Source organism: Primulina eburnea, chromosome 11, assembly GCF_022965805.1.
Source record: "Primulina eburnea isolate SZY01 chromosome 11, ASM2296580v1, whole genome shotgun sequence".
Classification (NCBI taxonomy): domain Eukaryota; kingdom Viridiplantae; phylum Streptophyta; class Magnoliopsida; order Lamiales; family Gesneriaceae; genus Primulina; species Primulina eburnea.
Window position 1 is genome coordinate 31285074 of NC_133111.1, and position 26425 is coordinate 31311498.

At 35.5% G+C, this 26425-nt stretch overlaps 1 protein-coding gene and 1 long non-coding RNA gene across 3 annotated transcripts; both read left to right on the forward strand.

The window, feature by feature from the left end:
• Nucleotides 1-639: 639 nt before the first annotated feature.
• On the forward strand, nucleotides 640-1775 carry LOC140804953 (uncharacterized). Its single transcript, XR_012112238.1, has 2 exons — nucleotides 640-1253; nucleotides 1593-1775. It is a non-coding gene; the product is annotated as an uncharacterized lncRNA (long non-coding RNA).
• A 5004-nt stretch (nucleotides 1776-6779) lies between these two features.
• On the forward strand, nucleotides 6780-22258 carry LOC140805191 (cation/H(+) antiporter 3-like). Of its 2 annotated transcripts, none has more exons than XM_073161420.1 (3): nucleotides 6780-7232; nucleotides 19813-20817; nucleotides 20953-22258. In XM_073161420.1, the coding sequence occupies exons 1-3, from the start codon at nucleotides 7002-7004 to the stop codon at nucleotides 22057-22059; spliced, it is 2343 nt and encodes a 780-aa protein (XP_073017521.1). In that variant the 5' UTR covers nucleotides 6780-7001; the 3' UTR covers nucleotides 22060-22258. The 2 variants fall into 2 exon arrangements, with proteins under 2 accessions (XP_073017521.1, XP_073017522.1); XM_073161421.1 differs by lacking the exon at nucleotides 6780-7232 and adding an exon at nucleotides 15829-16264 and having other exon boundaries at nucleotides 20953-22257.
• The last annotated feature ends 4167 nt before the right edge of the window (nucleotides 22259-26425 follow it).

The following is a 26425-nucleotide window of genomic DNA, read 5'->3' on the forward strand; positions in this document are numbered from 1 at the left end:
AAAGTTGGCAGAAACTGGTCTAGAACGGCTCAACCTCGGCTGGTTATGAGCTAGAGGCGAGTAGGGTGGAGTTTGTGGTTTGTTTTCTGTTATTTAAAATTTTGCGATTTATTGGTTGGTTTTCTGGAAATGTGTTCAACATATGATTTTTATCTCTCTCTGTTATCTTCGATTTGATAGTAAATTCGTAATTTTCGGATAAGAAATGAGAGATATATGATTTTTCTCGTAAAGTCGCTCAAGCTGTGAAATTTCGGTGTTTAAAAATCTGTCACCCTCGTTATTTAAAATTATGCGACTTATTGGTTGGTATTCTGGAAATGTGTTCAACATATGATTTGTAGCACTCTCTGTTTTCTTCGATTCCATAGAAAATAGTAATTTTCTGATAAGAAACGAGGGAGATATGATATTTCTCGTAAAGTCGTTCAAGCTGTGAAATTTCAATGTTTAAAGATTTGTCACCCTCTGTTATTTAAAATTATGCGACATATTGGTTGGTTTTCTGGAAATGTGTTCAACATATTATTTGTAGCTCTCTATGTTATCTTCGATTCGATAGCAAATTCGTATTTTTTGGATAAGAAACGAGGGAGATATGATGTTTATCGTAAAATCGCTCAAGCTGGGAAAATTACACGCAACCTTTGGGGTTGTTTGTAGGTCCTAAGTGGTCTGAAATAAGTTGGTTAGAGGCTGCTCATGGAGGTTTGAGTCATGGTTCGAGTTAGGAAAAATTTGGTTAAGTTTCGGTTCGATTCAGGTTAAAAAATGGGACCCCGGTCCAAGTTTTAAAAAAATTCGATTAAGTTATGAAATGGGCTCGGGTTTACGTCTAAGAATGATTTTAAATATGTTTGGGATGTTTTAAGGAGTTTGGTAAGCTTCAGGTCAATTTTAGAGGTCCAGGGGTAAAACGATAATTTTTGGGTTTCTAAGGGCAAAATGCTCATTTCGCACTTGGAGTGAGATTTTAGTTATGGCAGTGCCCTGAGCACATTTATCATGTTTTAAATGTTTATGCATCGCGTTTATGAATTTTATGGAATTACGATAAATACGTTGTATGCTTGGTTTAAAGGAAAAATTACGTATATGCATGTTTTTATTAAATGGTGAATATGATGATGTTTTTGAAGGATTGGAGTTGGTTGTGACTGACGATGTATATGTATACGACGAAATGAGATATGATGAGCTGAGGCCAAGGCTCAGTGGACGGGTAATGCTGTCGCTGATGTCCCCGCCGCCGGGTACCACGGTTTTATAGATGGATCCATCGATAGAGCTGATACGAAAGTCACAACTAATGAACTGAATTCAATTAAAAGAAAATGTATACGTATATGATGACATGAGATGACATGCTTTGAGACGATATGATTTTACATGACACGTATAGTATATGATGACATGAGATGACATGCTTTGACACGATATGATTTTACAATACACGTTTACGTTATGCTTTTAAGTTCATGAAATATATGTTGAGTATGATATTTTTCAATGCTGTGTACTATGTATACATACTTGTTATTCCTGGTACAGGTGTGTTGAGTCTTTAGACTCACTAGGCGTGTGTGATGCAGGTGAGCTTGATGGTGAGGGGACTGGAGGTGCCGAACTCTGAGTAAGCAGACCTGGTGCGGTGACACGACCCGAGGACCACATGTTTTCCACATTACGATTTATGAGATTGAGAGGAGATGAATATTTTCATACGTTGATGATTTTAAGATTTTTATTCGTTTATGTTTAAGTATGATTTTGGATGAGTTAGGTTATTTTAAACCACACTATTTTTATGGTCAAATAAAAATGATTATTTTAAATGTAAATTTATAAATGCGAGCTTTTAAAAATATATATATTCCGCACTTTTTAAAATGAGTAGATGTTACTATGGTCTTCCAAATGCCCAAAGGTGATGGTCCAATTAGCCTCAATGTTGTCAAAATTTGTCCACAACTAAGAGTTAACTTGGTGCACTGAATAGTCATTTCTTACACAATAAAGTTGTTCAATCTTTCAGCTCTTCAATTGGTTGCGATTTTGGTTTATTTAGGACATGAAAAGGGAGATCCATTGAGCTAAAGTTTCGAGTTCATGAGCTGGGGGTTCTTTCTCCGATCAACAATACTTCGGTCCTTGTGGTTTGCATCGCATCGATTTCTTTTGAGTTAACTCCTCGTGCTTTTTGAGTTGAAAGTTTGAGTTTTTAATAAGTAAGTTTGAGGTAAAAATATGGATTTTTATTTCTTATGTGATTTGCAACGAAAATCCGAGCCCTCACAGTAGTTGCCCTTGATGTTCATTACGAAACTGTATTATATTATTCATTCAAGATAAAATTTTAAAAAGTAGAAGATATATTTATTTCCATAGTGGCAGGTAGAATACGTACGTAGGTTATTACTCTACCAAAAGATTCTTACAAATCAAATATAAGGCTGAGAACATTTCTCGGTGGAAACCTCAAAATGATTCACAAAATCTCAATCTACCATGAAAATACCATTAAAATCTGTCGGGAAAAGCCCCAGCATCCCGTTTCTCCATCTACGTCTCCACAACACCACACCGATCCCTTCATTGTGTGGTCTTGACCAAAACAGTAGGTGGGTAGGGAGCCATGGACAACGGCGACGATGGGGACCACATTCCATGATGTGGAACGGTGATCCATGTTACAAGGGGTTAGGGATGCACTCACGCGGCTCCTGGGGATTGAGCCTAACCGAGTTTTTTCGTTTCACTTTTCCTCGGCTTCAGCTTCAATTGGCTATCATTTTTATAGTTACTCAATCTCTTCATCTCTTGCTCCGCCGCTTCAATCTGCCTCGTATTGTTTCCGAGATCATGGTATTTTGTCTGTTTTTTTTTTTTTAAATGTTGGTTTGGAAATATATGGTTTTTATTTGGAGATTATGCAATTGTTTACATTTATGTTGGTTATAGCTTATCTTGATGATTTCTATCCCTATAGATGTCGACAAGAAATGACTAATTTTTCTCTTTGGCAAACACATGGTATTTTTGGCAGATTTGAATTTATCTTGAAACGTATATGAATTAGTTCTCAAGTGAATTTTCATTCATAATAATTATAAATATTTGCCACATAACTGCCGAATCAAAACAAATGTTCGTTTGAAAGTAAACTATTATTTTATCAAATGTGAAAAGATACTTAGAAAACTTTCTGATCATGATTAGATAATCGTTTGTGTAATAAATTTATAAATCCTGTATGCAACTTAATTACAAGAATAACTGAATTCGGAATATTTTATCGAATGTTACCTCTAGCCATTGAATTTGAATAAGGCCTTGAACACTTCCTCGAATATCTTTTAAATGTTTAAAAGACTTTTAAGAACTCCAGACCTTACTATATATGGTATTGTATAATTTTAGGTTTGTATTATTAGGGACTCCAAACGCCAACTCTAACCATCATCGAGTACATTTAAATTGATTATAACTTATCTAGATGATATCTATCAGGGATATGATGAATCAAATATCAAGATAACTATTAGAGAAACAATTACATTTCTCTAATTTTTCATAAAGATAACCATATGGATAGATTTTTTCAATAATGGTAGGTAGTTCATCTTGCTAATAGTAAATTAGTGTTCATTAGAACAAAATGAAGAATAATCTCCCTCTTCCGCACCTTATAATTATAACATTGAATCTCTAGAATTTCGAATTAATATCAGAGTAATTACCAGGACAAAATGTTGCAAAATAATAAAATACATGAAAATGTACCAGATTAAGCAATAAAACATATACCATGTAAACCACGTGTGTTGGGATCAGAACAGAGTTTAAAATGGGATGAATAAAATGTTTTAAAAATAATTGCTAAATCTGAGCTTGCTTTATAACTTTTTATGTTCTTAAGAAACTTTATTGAACGGGTTGACTTTGATGGACTGCTAAAAATAGGTAAGCGCGGAAACGGTCCGGCTAAACTAGTGATAAAATATATATTTGATGTAGGAAGCAATTATCAAAGAAAACAACTAGATATTCAAGCAAGCAATAGAACGTGTGTAAGGTGAACAAGACATAATTTATGGATGTTCGGAAATGAATATTCATATTTCAACCATTCTTCCACTTAGAAATAAATTTACTTAAATATTTTGGTTTTACAAATTTTGTGAAAACTCAATTGAAAGAGGACCTATCGCTACATAAATCAAAACTCTTAGTGATCACACAAGTTCTAGTTGTTTGAGAATCATTGGTTAACCAGAAACAAATACAAACACCAACTATTAGCTTTAATGACTTGAGTTGGTAGCGTCGCTCAAAATGACTCTTAAAGGATCTGATGTAGTCTGATAAGTGTGTATTAAATTTAGAATCTTGATATAAGATGGCTTGAGAGTGCTCGATGTTCTTGGAATAATGAAAATTCTGAAATTGTTCTTTTTCTTCTGTCTTGAGTCTGCATATTTATAGTTGAAAACTCCAACGGTCGAAAATATTTTTCAACAACCATTTGTACTATCTCCAGACATGATGATCTTGTCTCTTTCAATCATCTTACACATCATTAAATGTCCAATTTAATACTTTTTCAATATTGCGATTTTTAGCTCATAGCTTCTGAAAAAGCTTATTGACTCTAGATATTTTGGGAAATATTCTGTCAATCGGAATTTGGTAAGACACTGTGTTCTAATAATTTAATTTTTAGTCTTTCAATAACTTGAGTTACAGTATCACCTTGATCTACTGAAGTCAGATCGGTCGGATAAATGTAAGTCTTTGAATTACCTTAACGTTCTAATAAGAGATAGATGATATTCTGCAACTTGAAACAATGAAAATATGTTAAGCTGTTTGAGTTGGTCTAGGGGTCGGAGGTCTTTTAATACAAATAAATTGGCAGCTGGCCTCATGAAACAACTTAATGTTGTTATTGTAATTACAAAATGTAGGGTGATTTAAATTTTAAAATTTCTCCCATTTTGGTGATGACAGAACCAAGATGCAAAACTATATACAAATGTTATAGATAAAAAAATTTAAAATTTTCTATTGCTCAAGATACTAAAATGTTCTTCATTAATATAACGAATAATATTTTTACAATTTTAAGACAAGAAATCCTAATACACATACTGGAAAAAAAATACTATCTTCTAAAACTTGAACCGCCGCTACCACCTCTTTCTCTTCTCCTAGAATCTTTCTCATTTCTTCTCCGATCATCTTATTCTTAGCTTTCTCATATCTTTCTCTCTCAATCTTTCTTCTCTGATCTTCGGCATTCTTGTAATCTTCTCCATTTTTGGCATTACTACATTGAATATATTCAAGAATTTCTTGAGCTGGCTACTAAGTTTTGTTTGGATAAGATCTCGCCGGGCATCCATATATTGTTTAACTTTAGTAATCGGGCTAGAGAGTTTAACATTCATACTGACGACCTGATTTTTAGTTGTTTTTTGATTAGTGGCCATCAGTCTGAAGTTTTTCTCTATAGACCTGAGAACGCAAAGAACCTGTTTCTTGAAGTTTTCGAATGCCATACTACAAGCAAAAAAATTTATTTCAACTGTCGTTCACTATTTTCAATGGGTCCTTCATTTGAGAGAAGATTTGCTGAAGCACAACTTGAGGAGTGTTGGTCTCATCAAACTCTAAGAAGACATTCAAATCATCCTGCATCGACAGACAACAGAGAAAAATTAGTCATTTCTTTTCAACTGGGGCATTTTCCCTCATAGGCTTTCCCAATGCTCCAATATTTGAATCATAACAAATAAACTCATCACATGAATCGAAAGAGGAGGATCGAACAGATCAAATCGGAACGGAATGGACGGAACGAATCTGAACTTAGCAAAAGATGCAAAACAAAACATATAATAATGCATACCAAAGCAAAACATATAGTAGTCAATCAAATTTTAAATCATATATCAAACTTTAAAACAATACATAATCCCATTTACAATTATTTTAAATGTACGGTTCGATCTTTCTTGATTCTTGGATGAAGACTCAGCTGATCCTGGACAACACTTGGACGTGAATTGGGTAGTACCTCGAGTAGGTTTTGGATGGGATTCCTGGGTAGAATAGCACCTTGGATGTCGCCTAGTTGCTGCCCGAAATGGACGAGCACAACAATTTCTTCCATGCTTGAGATTGGCCGACCTTTGGAGGGTTTTGTGGGGGATTTTGGTGTGTCAATTCCCAACACATGATGGAGTTTTTATAGGTGAAAAAAATATTGTAGTCTCCTCCCAAATCAGCCGAATGTGGCCTTGCAAATGCCCAAATGTGATAGTCCAATTAGCCTCAATGTTTTCAAAATTTTTCCACAACTAAGAGTTAACTTGGTGCACTCAATGGTCATTTGTTACACAATAAAGTTGTTCAATTTTTTAGCTCTTCAATTGGTTGCGTTTTGGTTTATTTAGTACATGAAAAAGGAGATCCTTTGAGCTAAAGTTTCGAGTTCATGAGCTGGGGTTTTTTTCTCCGATCAGCAATACTTCGGTCTTTGTGGTTTGCATCACATCGATTTCTTTTGAGTTGAAAGTTTGAGTTTTTAATAAGTAAGTTTGAGGTACAAATATTGAGTTTTATTTCTTATGTGATTTGCAACGAAAATTCGAGTCCTCACAGTAGTTGCCCTTGATGTTCGATACGAAACTATATTATATTATTCATTCAAGATGAAATTTTAAAAAATAGAAGATATATATATTTCCATAGTGGCAGGCAGAATATGTACGTACATTATTGCTTGGCCACAAGATTCTTACAAATGAAATATAAGGCTGAGAACATTTCTCGGTGGAAACCTGAAAATGATTCACAAAATCTCAATCTACCATGAAAATCCCATTAAAATATGTCGGGAAAAGCCCCAGCATCCCGTTTCTCCTCTACGTCTCCACAACACCACACCGATCCCTTCATCGTGTGGTCTTGACCAAAACGTAGGTGGGTAGGGAGCCATGGACACCGGCGACGAAGGGGACCACAATTCCATGATGTGGAACGGTGATCCATGTTACAAGGGGTTAGGGATGCACTCACGTGGCTCCTGGGGATTGAGCCTAACCGAATTTTTTCATTTCACTTTTCCTCGGCTTCAGCTTCAATTGGCTATCATTTTTATTGTTACTCAATCTCTTCATCTCTTGCTCCGCCGCTTCAATCTGCCTCGTATCGTTTCCGAGATCATGGTATTTTGTCTGTTTTTTTAAAAAAATGTTGGTTTGGAAATATATGGTTGTTATTTGGAGATTATGCAATTGTTTACATTTATGTTGGTTATAGCTTATCTAGATGATTTCTATCCCGATAGATGTCTATAAGAAATGACTAATTTTTCTCTTTGGCAAACACATGGTATTTTTGGCAGATTTGAATTTATCTTGAAACGTATATGAATTAGTTCTCAAGTGAATTTTCATTAATAATAGTTATAAATATTTGCCACATAACTGCCGAATCATAACAAATGTTCGTTTGAAAGTAAATTATTATTTGATCAAATGTGAAAAGATACTTAGAAAACTTTCTGATCATGATTAGATAATCGTTTGTGTAATAAATTTATAAATCCTGTCTGCAACATAATTAAAAGAATAACTGAATGCGGAATATTTTATCGAATGTTACCTCTAGCCATTGAATTTGAATAAGGCTTTGGACAATTCCTCGAATATCTTTTAAATGTTTAAAAGACTTTTAAGAACTCCAGACCTTACTATATATGGTATTGTATAATTTTAGGTTTGTATTATTAGGGACTCCAAACGCCAATTCTTACCATCATCGAGTACATTTAAATTGATTATAACTTATCTAGATGATATCTATCAGGGATATGATGAATCAAATATCAAGATAACTATTAGAGAAACAATTATATTTCTCTAATTTTTCATAAAGATAACCATATGGATTGATTTTTTGAATAATGGTTGGTAGTTCATCTTTGCTAATAGTAAATTAGTGTTCATTAGAACAAAATGAAGAATAATCTCCCTCTTCCGCACCTTATAATTATAACCTTGATTCTCTAGAATTTCAAACTAATATCAGAGTAATTACCAGGACAAAATGTTGCAAAATAATAAAATACATGAAAATGATACCAAATTAAGCAATAAAACATTTACCATGTAAACAACGTGTGTTGGGATCAGAACAGAGTTTAAAATGGGATGAATAAAATGTTTTAAAAATAATTGCTAAATCTGAGCTTGCTTTATAACTTTTTATGTTCTTAAGAAACTTTATTGAACGGGTTGACTTTGATGGACTGCTAAAAATAGGTAAGCGCAGAAACGGTCCGGCTAAACTAGTGATAAAATATATATTTGATGTAGGAAGCAATTATCAAAGAAAACAACTAGATATTCAAGCAAGCAATAGAACGTGTGTAAGGTGAACAAGACATAATTTTATGGATGTTCGCAAATGAATATTCATATGTCACCCCTTCTTTCACTTAGAAATAAATTTACTAAAAAAGTTTGGTTTTACAAATTTTGTGACAATTCAATTCAAATAGGACTTATCGCTACATAAATCAAAACTCTTAGTGATCACACAAGTTCTAGTTGTTTGAGAACCCTTTCACCAGAAACAAATAAAAACACAAACGATTAGCTTTAATGACTTGAGTTGGTAGCGTCGCACAAAATGACTTTTAGAGTATCTGATGTAGTCTGATAAGTGTGTGTTAAATTTAGAATCTTGATATAAGATAGCTTGAGAGTGCTCGATGTTCTTGGAATAATGCAGATTCTGAAATTTTTGTTTTCTTCTGTCTTGTGTCTGTATATATATAATTGAAAACTCCAACGGCCAAAAATGGTTTCAACAATCATCTGTACTATCTCCAGACATAATGATCTTATCTATTTCAATCATCTTTCACATCATTAAATGTCCAATTTTATACTTTTCATTATTGCGACTTTTAGCTCTTAGCTTCTGAAAAAGCTTATTGACTCTAGATATTTTGGAAAATATTCTGTCAATCGGAATTTGGTAAGATATTGTGTTCAAATAATTTAATTGGTAGTCTTTGAATAACATGAGTTACAGTATCACCTTGATCTACTGAATTCTAAACGGTCGGATAAATGTAAGTGTTTGAATTACCTCAATGTTCCAATCAGAGATAGATGATATTCAGCAACTTGAAACAATGAAATATGTTGAGCAGTTTGAGTTGGTCTAGGGGTCGGAGGTCCTGTAATACAAATAAATTGGCAGCTTGACTCATGAAACAACTCAAAGTTGTTATTGTAATTACCAAAACGTAGGGTGTTTTAAATTTAAAAATTTCTCCCATTTTGGTGATGAAAGAACCAAGTTGCAAAACTATATACAAATGTTATAGATAAAAAAATTTAAAAATTTTCTAATACTCAAGATACTAAAATGTTCTTCATTAATATAAAGAATAAGATTTTTATAATTTCAAGATAAGAAATCCTAATACACATAGTGAAAAAAAATATTATCTTCTAAAACTTGAACCGCTGCTACCATCTCTTCCTTTTCTCCTAGAATCTTTCTCATGTCTTCTCCGATCATCTTATTCTTAGCTTCTTCATATCTTTATCTCTCAATCTTTCTTTTCTGATCTTCGGCTTTCTTGTAATCTTCTCCATTTTTGGCATTACTACATTGAATATATTCAAGAATTTCTTGCAGCTGGCTACTAAGTTTTGTTTCGATAAGATCTAGCCGGGCATCCATATATTGTTTAACTTTATTAATCGGGCTAGAGAGTTCAACATTCATACTGACGACTTGGTGTTTAGTTGTTTCTTGATTGGTGGCCATCAGTCTGAAGTTGTTCTCTATAGAGCTGAGATCGCAAATAACCTGCTTCTTTAAGTTTTCAAATGACATACTACAAGCAAAAAAATTTATTTCAACATCGTTCACTATTTTAAATGGGTCCTTCATTTGAGAGAAGATTTTCTGAAGCACAACTTGAGGAGTGTTGGCCTCATCAAACTGTAAGAAGAGATTCAAATAATTTGCCGAGAGCATTATTTTTTGATGTGAGGTTCCAGAAGAAGAGAGGCATTCCGAATAATCAACTCTACACCAGATGGATGTACAAAAGAATTGGCTTGACACAGTACTTGTGCAGATTCAACAAATTGGGTAGTTACTGGTGCGATAAGAGCTTCAGTGGTTTTATCAAAGCAGGTTGTGGATCAACCACTTCTTCCATTTGTGCATCATCGGGTATGAATGTACTATGAATTACTAACTCTTTTCTAGTCAGATTCTCTGGAGAGATAACATGATCTTCTTGCATTTGTGCATCGGCAAGAGTGGAAGGAATTTATTTCATGTGGAGCTCTTCTTCTGTATAGACACCTCTCTCAATTGTTTGATCTTGAGGCATGGGAGAGGAATTGTCTATCTTAGTCTGATTGAAGTCAAATTGAGACAAAGAACAGAAAAATTCATCTACAGAGATTAGGGCATCTCTGGATGTCTCCAGTCTGACTTTCTGCTTGTGGAGTAGATGGAGCAGTCAGAGTTGTTGACGGGTCATCAGTCATTTTTTTGGAACTCAACTGTTGCAGGATTCTAAACAACGGTGACTGGTACACTGACTGGAGTTTCCTTAACAGGAGCTTCTACCTTAGATGAGGGATGGTTTCCAGCCATAGGTATTTTAACTGCTATTTATTCTTCTATGCCAGCAGGCAGCTGCTCGAGTTCCTGCCTCTTGACTTTGACAATCATGGAGATGGACATAGCATCCATCTCTAGCTAGGTTCTCACTATAGCATCATCTCTGGTAGTCGAGAAGTATGCATCTAAATTCCATTTATTTTTCTTAATAATATGTCTTAATACACTATCCAACAGTTCCATTTCAATGAATCTCACCACTACAGTGCTTCAGAAATAAAATCGGTTTAATCCCAATGCAGTATCTTGTTTTCCAGTTCTGCAACAGATTTCAGCTTTCTTTCTTCTTTGATTATTGAAAAATGAATCACCACTCTGTAGTTCAGACACTTGTCAAACAAAACAATTATTTCCTTTGAAATTTCATCAACTCGCAGCATTCTGACATTGATGGCGGCCTGAGCATTTGAGAGCTTCACTAGATCAATTAAGATTCCCTTACCACTGGCTTTAGGCCGATAGAGGGTAGCCTAGATTGAGTTCTCACATCTTATTTTTCCACTATATTGACTCCTTTTAGGCTAGAAATGGGAATGACTGGGATGAGCGCTAGATTAAGTGGCTCGAATATGTGCCTAATCAAATTGATTTCTCAACTTTGGGCTTGTCTTTTTGCTTCTTATTTACGATAAATACTTGGGGTGAGAGGGACCTTCTCTCGATCATCTTCTGAATTAGAAGAGAGGACAAGTTTCTTTTTGATATCTTTAGCCGGTGTCCTCGCCAGCTATGCTTGCTTCTTCTGTTTCTTTTCTTATCCCTTTTAAAGTTTAACTTCCAACAACTCATTTTTGTTTGCCATTATTTTCTTATGCTTCCACTGTGGGCCATTTTATGATTTTGATGGAGCTTCGGAACATCTATCAACATGATATTGTGATTTTCTAATAGATAGCACAATATAGTACAAGGTACAACAAATCCTGAAGACTGAATTCATTTCTTCACCATGGCTCTGAAGATTTTGAACAATATTTGAGACCAATTAACATTTACTCTGGCGGTCGTGGTCTCCATGGCCAAAAATTTCTTTGCAGTAACTTTATCAATGAACCTTCCTGGGCCAACAACGGCTTGCTTAAGATATCTGCAAGTAGCAGTACTCCACTTTGAGGTCTTTCTTCAGGCAGTTGAGGGAAGAAATAGTTGAACCAGATAGAGAGAATCCCACTCACATGTTGCCTTTTTAGAAGCTTAGAAAATCCATTCACCCCGATTTTTGTAGATCAAATGTTTCGGCGAAATATTATGGGTGATACAAAGATTTGATCCTTGAATAGTTCACATCACTGATCCGTGTTCGATCTACGCGGTTACAAACAACTCATCAAGCACTGGTTCAGAAACCTTAGTGCTACAACCCAAGAATTTTCTCTAACCAGAAGCTTCCAGCATCTGCAACATAGTGAGCATGGGATCATCCTTCATGGCCAACATTGACTCGAACTTAATCACGAGAATTTTTTTTGAGTAGCTTGTCATTTTTGAGTTGAAAATTAAACTACTTGACTTGATCGGTGAAGCTGTTATATTTTAAGAAAACAAGAGTGAAAATAGAATGTCAGGAGTTGTTTAAGTGATTGGAAAAATTAAAAGATGTTAAACACTGAATATATATACGATACGATTTGATACAAATGACAATCCACGTTTCTGTGTCTCACTGGTTGAAAATTTGGAAGCTTGAGAAAGTCAGAAAGTGATTTCTGGCAGTTCATATATCCTAGTAACAATAAAAACAATTTTGAAATCCGATAATCACTGTTAAATCAATAAATACATAATATAAAATAATTTAAATTTTAACTACTAAATAATTAGGACTATTTAAATTTAATTTGGTTAAAAAATAAACAATCAGAGTTATGTGATGAAGTCCAGCTTCCACTAACTCTAGTAGCCACGGGCGAAGTTGTATACCATCTTGACATATTTTTACATCAACTCGAATTTTTTCTCCCTAATTTAATATACTAATTTAAATATACTATGCCAAGAATTTTCAAAAATAAAAATAATTTAGCATCGAGTAGTGTCTTAGTGAATATTTCAGCGGCTTGTACTATAGCTGGATGTCCTTCTTTATTACATGGTCTTGGATGAAATGATGTCTAATTTTAATGAGTTTGGTCGTCCAATAATGTGAGACATTATTGTAGGTGATTGCTTTTATTGTCACAAAAGATTGGGGATTCAGTAGCTTGAATTCTATAATCTCTTAATTGTAGTTGAATCTTTAGCAATTGTGCACAGAAACTCCTAGCGAATAGATATTCAGCATTAGACGTGGATGTAGCCATCGATGTTTGCTTCTAGCTGAAATGAGATATCAGTCTATCTACACAGAACTAACATGATCCGCTGGTGTTCTTCCTATCAATCTTGCAACCTACATAATTTGTATCTGATTAACTAATGAAGTTAAAACTTGATTCTTTGGGATACCAAAATCCATACAAAGAGTACCCTTAAGATATTTGAGTAGTGTTCAGATGCACTTTAATGAGAATTTTCAGGGTTAACTTGAAAGAAAGCATACGAATAAACAGCAAAAATTATGTCTGACCGGTTAGAGGTCAAATATAGAAGTGATCAAATCAAATATTTGTACATTTTTATATCCACTGAGATTCCACATTCATTCTTATCTAGTTGATTGATGAGCTCATTGGAGTCACAGCCACAAAACGATTCTCCATGCCAAACTTCTTTAATAATTCTTTGGTGTACTTATATTGGTTGATGAAAATGTCTGTGTCTAGCTGCTTCACTTGCAATCCAAGGAATAAAATTAATTATCACATTATACTTATATCAAATTACTTTTGCTTTATCTTAGAGAATATCTCACAAAATTTTAGGGTTAGTGGAACCAAATATAATGTTATCAACATAATTTTTTACTAATAATGAATTATCATCCTTAATAAAGTTAAACTGTGTCTTATCAATAGTTCTAATTACAAAATCATGTTCAAATAGTAAATTAGACAATGTATCATAACGTGATGAAAAGCTTGTTTTAATCCATACAGTACTTTATAGAGCTTATACGTTTTTTACGATGAATATGACTAATAAATCCAGGTAGTTGTTCAGTATATACTTATTCATTAAGCAAACCTTTAAGAAATGTATATTTAACATCCATATGGTAGATCCTAGAGTTCTTATATGCATCAAATAAAAAGAATATTCTAATAATGCTTTCAAGTCTGACTACAAGAGCAAATGATTCATCAAAATCTATTACTTCTTCCTAACTATATCTTTGAGCTAAAATTTTAGCTTTATTTCTTATAACTAAATGTTAGTCAAACAATTAATGCCTAGTTTTAATTCAATTAAAAATGTTATAGCTATTTTTGAATAAATTAAAATTATATGAATCATTAAGACATAAATCACAAATACCAGTGGCAGGTCAAAGATATTTAAACTGGTCTATAAAGAACTAACTCAGGTCATGCTTTCATATGTCTCCTCATAATTATTATACAACATAATTATCCAAAATATGAATCTTTATAAGCCAAAATTCTTATTTATTTGGTAATTTTATCATTTATATTTTAACTTGATTTATTCATATAAAATTATAAATCTCAATAGGGAAATTCTTAAATTTTATTTGCATATATGATTATGACAATAAATATAATCATAATATTAACTTTGCATGAAGGATACAGAAATAAATCATTGTATTTGTCATATCTTGTGCAAATAAATTTTAAAGATATAAAATATCCATAGTTTTGGAAGGACAATATTTGAAAAGATCAAAATTTTAAAAATTCTAAATTTTAAATTTTAAAATATTGCATCCACCAAACTGTTTCTAAATTTGAAAAAGGTCAATTATGGTCGCTTCCACATGGGATTTCGACCGATGACTTCAATTGCCGGAGTTAGGTTGTGTACATCCGCAAATTTATTTGATTTTAAAGTTATGGTTTTTTGTTCAAGTTTGGTTGAATTTTGAAATTTGCATAAAAAATAACAAAATAAGAATTTTCAATTTAGAATCTTGATATAAGATAGCTTGAGAGTGCTCGATGTTCTTGGAATAATCCAAATTCTGAAATTTTTGTTTTCTTCTGTCTTGAGTCTGTATATTTATAGTTGAAGACTCCAACGATCGAAAATTTTTTTTAAACAATCATCTTTACTATCTGCAGACATAATGTTCTTATCTCTTTCAATCATCTTACACATCATTAAATGTCCAATTTAATATTTTTTCATTATTGCGACTTTTAGCTCTTAGCTTCTGAAAAAGCTTATTGACTCTAGATATTTTGGAAAATATTATGTCAATCGGAATTTTTTAAGATACTGTGTTCTAATAATTTAATTGGTAGTCTTTGAATAACTTGAGTTACAGTATCACCTTGATCTAATGAAGTCTAAACGGTCGGATAAATGTAAGTGTTTGAATTACCTCAACGTTCCAATCAGAGATAGATGATATTCTGTAACTTGAAACAATGAAAATATGTTGAGCAGTTTGAGTTGTTCTAGGGGTCGGAGGTCCTGTAATACAAATAAATTGGCAGCTGGACTCATGAAACAATTCGATGTTGTTATTGTAATTACCAAAACATAGGGTGTTTTAAATTTAAAAATTTCTCCCATTTTGGTGATGACAGAACCAAGATGCAAAACTATGTTATAGATAAAAAATTTAAAAATTTTCTAATACTCAAGATACTAAAATGTTCTTCATTAATATAACGAATAAAATTTTTACAATTTTAAGATAAGAAATCCTAATACACATACTGAAAAATACTATCTTCTAAAACTTGAACCGCTGCTACCACCTCTTCCTCTTCTCCTTGAATCTTTCTCATGTCTTCTCCGATCATCTTATTCTTAGCTTCCTCATATCTTTATCTCTCAATCTTTCTTTTCTGATCTTCGGCTTTCTTGTAATCTTCTCCATTTTTGGCATTACTACATTGAATATATTCAAGAATTTCTTGCAGCTGGCTACTAAGTTTTGTTTCGATAAGATTTTTCGGGCATCCATATATTGTTTAGCTTTAGTAATCGGGCTAGAGAGTTCAACATTCATACAGACGACTTGGTGTTTAGTTGTTTCTTGATTGGTGGCCATCAGTCTGAAGTTGTTCTCTATAGAGCTGAGATCGCAAATAACCTGCTTCTTTAAGTTGTCAAATTCCATACTACAAGCAAAAAAAATTATTTCAACATCGTTCACTATTTTCAATGGGTCCTTCATTTGAGAGAAGATTTGCTGAAGCACAACTTGAGGAGTGTTGGCCTCATCAAACTCTAAGAAGACATTCAAATAATTTGCCGAGAGCAATATTTTTTGATGTGAGGTTCCAGAAGAAGAGAGGCATTCCGAATAATCAACTCTACACCAGATGGATGTACAGAAAAATTGGCTTGACGCAGTACTTGTGCAGATTCAACAACTTGGGTAGTTACTGGTGTGATAAGAGCTTCAGTGGTTTTATCAAAGCAGGTTGTGGATCAACCACTTCTTCCATTTGTGCATCATAGGGTATGAATGTACTATGAATTACTAACTCTTTTCTAGTCAGATTCTCTGGAGAGATAATATGATCTTCTTGCATTTGTGCATCGGCTAGAGTGGAAGAAATTTATTTCATGTGGAGCTCTTCTTCTGTATAGACACCTCTCTCAATTGTTTGATCTTGAGACATGGGAGAGAAATTGTCTATCTTAGTCTGATCGAAGTCAAATTGAGACAAAGAACAGAAAAATTCATCTACAGAGATTAGGGTATCTCTGGGAGGTCTCCAGTCTGACTTTCTGCTTGTGAAGTAGATGGAACAGTCAGAGTTGTTGACGGGTCATCAGTCATTTTTTTTGAACTCAACTGTTGCAGGATTCTCAACAACGACGACTGGTACACTGACTGGAGTTTCCTTAACAGGAGCTTCTACCTTAGATGAGGGATGGTTTCCAGCCATAGGTATTTTAACTGCTATTTATTCTTCTATGCCAGCAGACAGCTGCTCGAGTCCTTGCCTCTTGACTTTGACAATCATGGAGATGGACATAGCATCCATCTCTAGCTAGGTTCTCACTATAGCATCATCTCTGGTAGTCGAGAAGTATGCATCTAAATTCCATTTATTTTTCTTAATAATCTGTCTTAGTACACTCTCCAACAGTTCTATTTCAATGAATATCACCACTGCAGTGCTTCAGAAATAAAATTGGTTTAATCCCAATGCAAAATCTTGTTTTTCAGTTCTGCAACAGATTTCAGCTTTCTTTCTTCTTTGATTACTGAAAAATGAATCACCGTTCTGTAGTTCAGACACTTGTCAAACAAAACAATTCTTTCCTTTGAAATTTCATCAACTCGCAGCATTCTGACATTGATGGCGGCAAGAGCATTTGAGAGCTTCACTAGATCAATTAAGATTCCCTTACCAATGGCTTTAGGCCGATAGAGGGTAGCCTAGATTGAGTTCTCACATCTTATTTTTCCACTATATTGACTCCTTTTAGGCTAGAAATGGGAATGGCTGGGATGAGCGCTGGATTAAGTGGCTCGAATATATGCCTAATCAAATTGGTTTCTCAACTTTGGGCTTGTCTTTTTGCTTCTTATTTACAATAAATACTTGGGGTGAGAGGGACCTTCTCTCGATCATCTTCTGAATTAGAAGAGAGAACAAGCTTCTTTTTGATATCTTTAGACGGTGTCCTCGCCGGCTAGGCTTGCTTCTTTTTTTTCTTTTCTTATCCCTTTTAAAGTTTAACTTCCAACAACTCATTTTTGTTTGCCATTATTTTCTTATGCTTCCACTGTGGGCCATTTGATGATTTTGATGGAGCTTCGGAACATCTATCAACATGATATTGTGATTTTCTAATAGATAGCACAATATAGTACAAGGTACAACAAATCCTGAAGACTGAATTCATTTCTTCACCGTGGCTCTGATGATTTTGAACAATATTTCAGACCAATTAACATTTAGTCTGGCGATTGTGGTCTCCATGGCCAGAAATTTCTTTGCAGTAACTTTATCAAATGAACCTTCCTTGGCCAACAACAGCTTGCTTAAGATATCTGCAAGTAGCAGTACTCCACTTTGAGGTCTTTCTTCAGGCAGTTGAGGGAAGAAATAGTTGAACCAGATAGAGAGAATCCCACTCATATGTTGCCTTTTTAGAAGCTTAGAAAATGCATTCACCCCGATTTTTGGTAGATCAAATGTTTCGGAGACATATTATGGGTGATACAAAGATTTGATCCTTGAATAGTTCACATCACTGATCCGTGTTCGATCTTCGCGGTTACAAACAACTCATCAAGCACTGGTTCAGAAACCTTAGTGCTACAACCCAATAATTTTCTCAAACCAGAAGCTTCCAACATCCGCAACATAGTGAGCATGGGATCATCCTTCATGGCCAACATTGACTCGAACTTAATCACGAGAATTTTTTTGGAGTAGCTTGTCATTTTGTGAGTTGAAAATTAAACTACTTGACTTATTTAGTGAAGCTGTTAGATTTTAAGAAAACAAGAGTGAAAATAGAATGTCAGGAGTTGTTTAAGTGATTGGAAAAATTAAAAGATGTTAAACACTGAATATATATATGATACGATTTGATACACATGACAATCCACGTTTCTGTGTCTCACTGGTTGAAAATTTGGAAGTTTGAGAAGTCAGAAAGTGATTTCTGGCAGTTCATATATCCGAGTAACAATAAAAACAATTTTAAAATCAGATAATCACCATTAAATCAATAAATACATAATATAAAACAATTTAAATTTTGAACTACTAAATAATTAGGACAATTTAAATTTAATTTGATTAAAAAAGAAACGATCATAGTTATGTGTTGAAGTCCAGCTTCCATTAACTCTAGTAGCAACAGGCGAAGTTGTATACCATCTTGACATATTGTTACATCAACTCGAATTTTTTCTCCCTAATTTTATATACTAATTTAAATATACTATGCCAAGAATTTTCAAAAATATAAATAATTTATCATCGAGTAGTGTCTTAGTGAAGATGTCAGCGGCTTGTACTATAGCTGGATGTCCTTCTTTATTACATGGTCTTGGATGAAATGATGTCTAATTTCAATGAGTTTGGTCGTCCGGTAATGTGAGACATTATTGTAGGTGATTGCTTTTATTGTCACAAAAGATTGGGGATTCAGTAGCTTGAACTTTATAATCTCTTAATTGTTGTTGAATATATAGCAATTATGCATTGAAACTCCTAGCGAATAGATATTCAGCATCAACCGTTGATGTAGCAATCGATGTTTGCTTCTAGCTGAAATGAGATATCAGTCTATCTACACAGAACTAACATGATCCGCTGGTGTTCTTCCTATCAATCTTGCAACCTACATAATTTGTATCTGATTAACTAATGAAGTTAAAACATGATTCTTTGGGATAATAAAATCCATACAAAGAGTACCCTTAAGATATTTGAGAATGTGTTCAGATTCACTTTATTGAGAATTTTCAGGGTTAACTTGAAAGAGAGCATACAAATAATCCACAAACATTATGTCTGACCGGCTAGAGGTCAAATATAGAAGTGATCAAATCAAATATTTTTATGTTTTTATGTCCACTGCGATTCCACGTTCATCCTTATCTAGTTGATTGATGAGCTCATTGGAGTCACAGCCACAAAACGATTCTCCATGCCAATGGATAGAATGTTAGCTCCAGCCTCCGAGTTTAGAAAAACATCTAGACTCCTTGAACTAAGCACTTCAAACAACACTATAAAAGGTGTTGTATAACTTTTAAGTGTATGTTTAGAGATCACAAACGTCAGTGTTTATAGACATCTTGTATCATTATCGAGTAAGTTTAAATTGATTGTGCATAATCTTAATAATATCTATCTGGGATATGATAAATCAAATCTCTATATATTTATTATCTCAATCTAGATAATATTCTTAATTTATATTCTTTTAATTATGAAATATCTCTCGTATTTATCTTAATAAAATATATTTATCATAATTAAATTATTTTATACACTTTAATAAAATAATCTAATGGTTTGTTGTTTGAACCAGGCCGGAATAATACTGGGTCCAACCATTCTAGGACGGTTCGGAAGTATTCAAACTAATTTGTTTCCACAAGATGGAGAAGTTTTCCTTGACTTACTGTCCAAAATTGGCTATATTTTCTTTATATTCCTCAGTGGTGTGAAGATGGATCCCAGAACTGTGTTGAGGACTGGTCTCAAGGCATGGACGATTGGAGTGATTGGTGTTGCGGCTCCAGTCTCTGTCTCCATCTTCACTCGCAGAAGCTTAAGGAAGTATGTACACAGATATCGGTTGCCAGCTTACATAAGCATTATTGCACTTCAGAATTATGTCACTTTTCCTGTGATTGCTTCCATGCTTGTGGACCTGAAAATCATGAACTCTGAGCTTGGTCGTCTTGCTCTGGCAACGGCACTGATCTGTGATCTTATGACCAGTTTCATTGGCACTGTTGTTTCTGGTGGAAGAATCGGGCAAATGGCCGACTATACCTTTGGTATTATTGCACAAGCTAGTGTCTTTAGCATCTGTGTGGTTTTACTAATCGTGTTTCTGGGGCGGCCACTTTGTATATGGATTATCCGGAAGACACCAGAAGGAAAACCCGTTAGTAGAGTTCATGTCATCCTCATAGCTTTACTGGTCTTAATTGTGGTCCTACTAAGCGACAATTCGGGACTTTACTATCAGTATGGTCCCTTCTTACTTGGCTTGATAGTGCCAGATGGGCCCCCTTTGGGATCTACGTTGGTGGACAGGTTAGAAACAATGGTGTCGGGATTGCTTGCGCCACTTTTAGTGACTTATTGTGGGATGAAAGTAAATCTGGCCGAGCTGTTTGATCTGAACTTCATTAGTTTCATATGGTTCATCCTCTTCTTTTGTTCGGCAATGAGGCTTGTTGCGGTTTTTGTTCCAGCTGTAATTTGCAGAGTACCCATTAAGGATGCTATGGCTCTTGCTTTCATTCTAAGTGCTCAAGGAGTTGTGCAGATATCTTTCTGTTACACCAATGCTCTGAATCAGGTCTATAACCTTCTTCAAAATTTTCCAATTAAGTCTTTCAAACTGTGTTACGTTGCTGAAATTGCAACAACACTCGCTAAATTAATTACTTCCTAGAATACACTAACGACTCTTGTTTGTTTTTTGAGGAGACAGACGTTTGATGGGGAAACCTTTTCGATGCTTACGACGTGGATAATGCTACAATCTGGATTTGTGAATCTGGTCGTGAAGTCGCTTTATGATTATTCAAGAATGTATACTGGCTATCAAAAAAGAGACGTTCAGCACACCTCTCCTAACTCTGAGCTACGTGTACTTACATGCGCTCATCGATTAGACGACGTGTTTGCTGTCAAGAAAGTACTCGAATCTTCTTTCCCGACCACAGAGAGCCCAATCGCTGTCTATGCTTTGCATCTCGTAGAGCTCGCTGGCCGGGCTCTTCCACTACTAATCGATCACCAACTCGGCCAAAAATCTTCTGGTGGCACCCGAACCCAGAAAATGATCGAGGCTTTTTACTCGTTTGAGCAACAATATTCAGGATTGGCCACCGTGCAGCAATTCACCGCCATGTCTTTAACCAAGTTTATGCACCATGACATCTGCACTCTGGCTTTCAACAAGTTGGCCTCTTTGATCATTCTTCCGTTCCATCGCAAATGGAACTACCAAGGCAAAATGATACTAGACAGCAGTAGTTTGAGAGCAATTAACCTCGATGTGTTAGAACTGGCCCCTTGTTCTGTCGGCATTCTTGTTGATCGTCACAAAGTACGACATTCCTCAGCTCCTTCATCTACTTACAATGTTGGCGTGGCTTTCTTTGGAGGAACTGATGATCGGGAAGCGCTGGCTTACGCCAGACGAATGGCACAATCTCCTGGTATACACTTGATGGTAATTCGGTTTGTCCCATGGGACATATATGCTGGAGATAACCAATGGGATGCGGTTCTTGATGCCGAAATACTCAAGGATACAAGGATGCTTGGTGCACGTCAGGAAAATATAGTGTATAGGGAGGAGAGGGTGAAAGATGGGGCTGAAACTGCTCTTCTGATTCATGCCATGGAAGAAGCTTTCGATTTGATAATCGTGGGACGTCGCCATAAAGATGATACACCTCAATTATTAGGCCTTAGCGAATGGAACGATCTGCCGGAACTCGGGCCCGTTGGAGACATGCTTGCTGCTGCAGATATCAGTAAGCCTGTATCAGTTATGGTTATTCAACACCAAAATGTGAAAAACAAGTGAAGAGGGTCGTTTACGAATTACGAATGGGGTGAGACCGATTCACTTAAATGTACACGTCACCTGGATATCTGGCAAATTCTTGCTGTTTGTTCGTTGTTCTTGAAATTAATAGGTTTCTTCGTCGATTCTACGTGTGAAGGATGAGATTATAAATCGGAAGGAAAAATAATGTAGTTATTTTTTAACTTCAAATGAAGTAAAACTTGACTTAAACGTGAGATGTTGCGAGAATCTTGAATGTTATTAATTTGCATAAAAAGGTTGCTATAAAAATGCGATATTCAAGGGACGATCAAATTGGATTGAGTTGAATTAAGGATGAAGAACACAAAAAATGCACTGATTTGATCAATGACAAAAATTTGTATGAGACGGTCTCACGGGTCGTATTTGTGAGACGGATCTCTTATTTGGGTTATCCACGAAAAAGTATTACTTTTTGTACTAAAAGTATTACTTTTAATTGTGAATATGGGTAGGGTTGACCCGTCTCACCGATTAAGATCCGTGAAACGGTCTCACATGAGACTCACTCTTGATCAAAAGGGAAAACTTATTAAGTAAGCATGTTTAATTAATGCTCAATGAAGCACAAGTTTTTTACTTTATGTTTAGTATTTTATTTCATTAAATTTCAAATTAACTTTAAACATTCTGAAAAAATTCTTCCTCGAAAAGAATCACAGCCTTATTCATTTTACCCATATAAACCAGATGAAAATAAATTTGTATCACAAATTACACAAGTTCAACGAAAAATATGACATCGCGGCAAATATTAAGACCGTGTTTAGACATTTTTTGGGCATATGGTATAATTTTTAGATATTATTAATAATCATAATTTGGGGGATTTTCGTGTTTTCGAGAATTATTATATGACAAAAATTCCCATGAGATGATTTCATCGGTCGATTTTGTGAGACATATCTATAACCTGATCGATTAGTAAAAATATATTACATTTCGGTAAAAACTTGTGTGAGACGGTCTCACGGGTCGTATTTGTGAGACAGATCTCTTATTTGGGTCACCCATAAAAAAGTATTACTTTTTATGCTAACAGTATTACTTTTTATTGTGAATATGGGCAATGTTGACCCGTCTCACAGATTATGATCCGTGAGACGGTCTCACGAGACTCACTCTTACATTTTATGCTAAAATTATTACTTTAAATCTGGATCGGGTTGACCCGTCTTACGAAAATAGATATGTGAAACTATCTCACAAGAAACCTAATTTAATTATCTAACATACATATAAATATATGACTTCTAATTGTGAATTTTCTAATATACCCTTATTTATTTAAATTGGCAAATTAAATCAATGTTTTTTTTAATGAGTTCTTTTGGTAATTCATTGTAAATCTTAAATGACTTTAGACATTAATACATATTTAATTCATCAGTTTACCAATTGTTTTTCTTTATTGCTAGGGGTGTTCAAACTTTGGATAAAACCGAAAATATAAACCGAAAAAATCGAGCACCGAACCGTACCGAAAGCCGAATTTTGTAATTCGGATATAAATGTCAAAACTCAAGTTTATTTGGTTCGGTTTTGGATTAAATATGTCAAAATCGAAAAAACCGAAATTTCATTAAATTAATAATTTTTTTATATTTTTATTTATATTATATATTTTGATATGATATTTATTGAATGAAAAACCACTTTGAACAATTTTTAGTTGACTATTGTTTGTTTAATTAATTTAGACCTTCTATTTAAATATTTTACTAAGAAAACATATTGAAAGTTAACATATTATATTTTACAATATATTTATATTATTAATTTAAATAATTATACCAAAACGAAATAACCGACCGAAAAAACCGAACCGTTTTGGTAGAAAACCGAACAGAACCGAAGAAAAATATTTCGGATTCGGATTATATATTTCTAAAAACGAAAAACGAAATAAAAAAACCGAACCGAACTGTAGTATCTCGATGCCTAATTTGAGTTAATTATTGGATTAATTATATTTCGGAGGGTTCGGATCGTCCGATCAGGGTTCGGATCGTCCGAGCCAGGTGGCTGGACCCGTGGAAGACATGCAGGGTTCGGATCGTCCGATCAGGGTTCGGATCGTCCGATCAGGGTTCGGAAGGTCCGAAGTGTATCGGATCGGATCTTCCGATCGTTGACTATAAATAGAGGCGCGAGGCTTCACTTTTTACTCGCCAATTCCGAGTGTTCCAGAGCGTTTTAGTCGTTTCTGATGGGTTTCTAGTCTTTTCCCGAGGTTCAGGCACTAGCGGGGAGCTACTGGTTTTGTAACGGAACTGTGCTCTAGTTGGGAGCTAGCGGCATCAGTGGGCTGACTACGGACGCAGGCTTGAGTCTAGGGCTGATTGCTAGGATCTACTGGTTTGAGGTACGAAAGTACTATCCGAGATATCCTGGTCGAGTATACATTCTTATATGTGTTGCATGATTATTTGCTGCATTGATATATGTCATATGATGCATGCTATTATGTCACGTTTATTACTGCATGTTACATTTCATCTTGAGCCGTATCTCTTTCGAGATAGCCTTTATTGTTGAGCTGTATCTCTTTCGAGATAAGCTATATCTTGTGGGGCCGCTCAGCCCTATCTTGTGGACGCATGGACACCGAGAGTACACAGTGGCCGACGGGTTCGGAGGGCTTCGGTGATCCGGGACATTTTAGGTCCACGTCTGATCTTGTAGTGGATGCAGTGACCCAGAGGAGTACCGCGCGGCACTATCCACTTGGCGCCTCTAGACTGAGCATATTGAGATCTTTTGTGACTCCTGTTTCTTGACTACCCTGGTATCATATCATAGCATGTGCATTTCATATAGGCTTGTATACTCATGCTTTTGTACTGAGCGTTCTTATCGCTCACGTCCTCGGTTTTGTTTATCTTGGACACCCCATTCCCACGGGGCAGGCCTCAGGTTGGATGGCTCAGGAGGAGGATGAGGAGAACGTGGAGTAGCCGGTTGAGTTATTTCTTCAGTACTGCTTTGTTTCAATATGGTTGTACCGCATACTTTCATTTTAGTTTGAGTTGTTCTGGATTTTCGATTGAGTTGTATATCTATCATTTGTTGACCTTTTCCGCCATTATCTCTGATTGTTATTAATTAAGTTAATTGCATGCTTAATTCTTGTTTAGTAGGTGATTCTGGAACGGGTCACTACATTTATGGTATCAGAGCATGCTTATGATTTTGGGATATAGATTCTGTTTTGGGATTTTCGTTGACCATTTTACCATTTTCCCCATTCTATCTTGTAGCGATGGCTGACCACTTTGGTGATGAGAGTAGTCAGGGGAGTGTAGGTCGTTGGGGTGACCAGGACGATCGTAGGCGTCATCGTGAACATCGCCATCGTCGTGATGGCCCTAGGCGTTTTGAGATGCACCGTTTCATTCAGATGGGGCCTAAGCCTTTAGTCGGTGGTGAGACTCCCGATGTTGCTGAGGATTGGTTAGAGCGCATGGAGAGTTGTTTCCGTGCATTCCAGTGCACCGAAGAGCAGCAGATGGAGAGCCTTAGTTTTCTTCTCGAGGGCCGTGCGCGCAAGTGGTGGCGATCGACTTCTGCGCCGATAGTCCAGTCTCAGGGTAGGGTGACTTGGGCCGATTTCCATGCAGCTTTCATGCAGCTATATTTTCCTCCAGCCCTTCGCCAGGCAAAGACGATTGAACTTCTGAATCTTAAGCAGGGTAGTATGTCTGTTGATGCATATCAGCAGAAGTTCTTCGAGTTGTTACCCTTTGCTCCTCATATTAGTGGCAGTTCTGAGGCTAAGTATGACCATTTCCTTCAGGGTCTTAACCAGGAGATCTTTGATCGAGTCACTGTTTGCGATAATCCTACTTCTTATGATGGATTAGTGAACCGGTGTCGCCAGGCAGAGATCAGTCTCCAGCGTGGTAGGTCTATTCTTTCTTCTAGACCTCCGAATACTTTGAGCCCTCGATCTCAGTCTTTCAAGAAGTCAGGTTCTTCTTCTTCTGGATCTGGATCTCGGTCTAGCGGTGTTTTTCGCTTTGGTAAGAAGAAGGTTTCTTGTGTGCATTGTGGGAAGAACCATCCATCGGAGCAGTGCCGATCAGCCGCGGGAGCTTGTTTTCAGTGCGGAGAGATGGGTCATCTTAAGAAGAATTGTCCTCAGTTGCGAGGTGGAGCAGGATCTGGTTCCGGATCTCAGACGACTGTTCAGCAGAGGATGCAGGGTCAGGCAATGGGTAGTTCAAACCTTCGACCTCGTGCCCAAGGTCAGGTATTTGCGCTGAACCAGGATCAGGCTGCAGATGAGTCAGGGAGAGTCATAGCAGGTACTTTTTGTTTTTGCGGTATTCCTGCTTTTGTT

What these genes read in the sequence shown, in the direction of transcription:
- LOC140805191 (XM_073161420.1), top strand. Translation starts at nt 7,002, where the DNA reads ATGGACACCGGCGACGAAGGGGACCACAATTCCATGATGTGGAACGGT. An exon ending in GTATCGTTTCCGAGATCATG is followed by an intron (nt 7,233 to 19,812) that starts GTATTTTGTCTG and finishes TGTTTGAACCAG; the next exon opens with GCCGGAATAATACTGGGTCC. An exon ending in ACACCAATGCTCTGAATCAG is followed by an intron (nt 20,818 to 20,952) that starts GTCTATAACCTT and finishes TTGAGGAGACAG; the next exon opens with ACGTTTGATGGGGAAACCTT.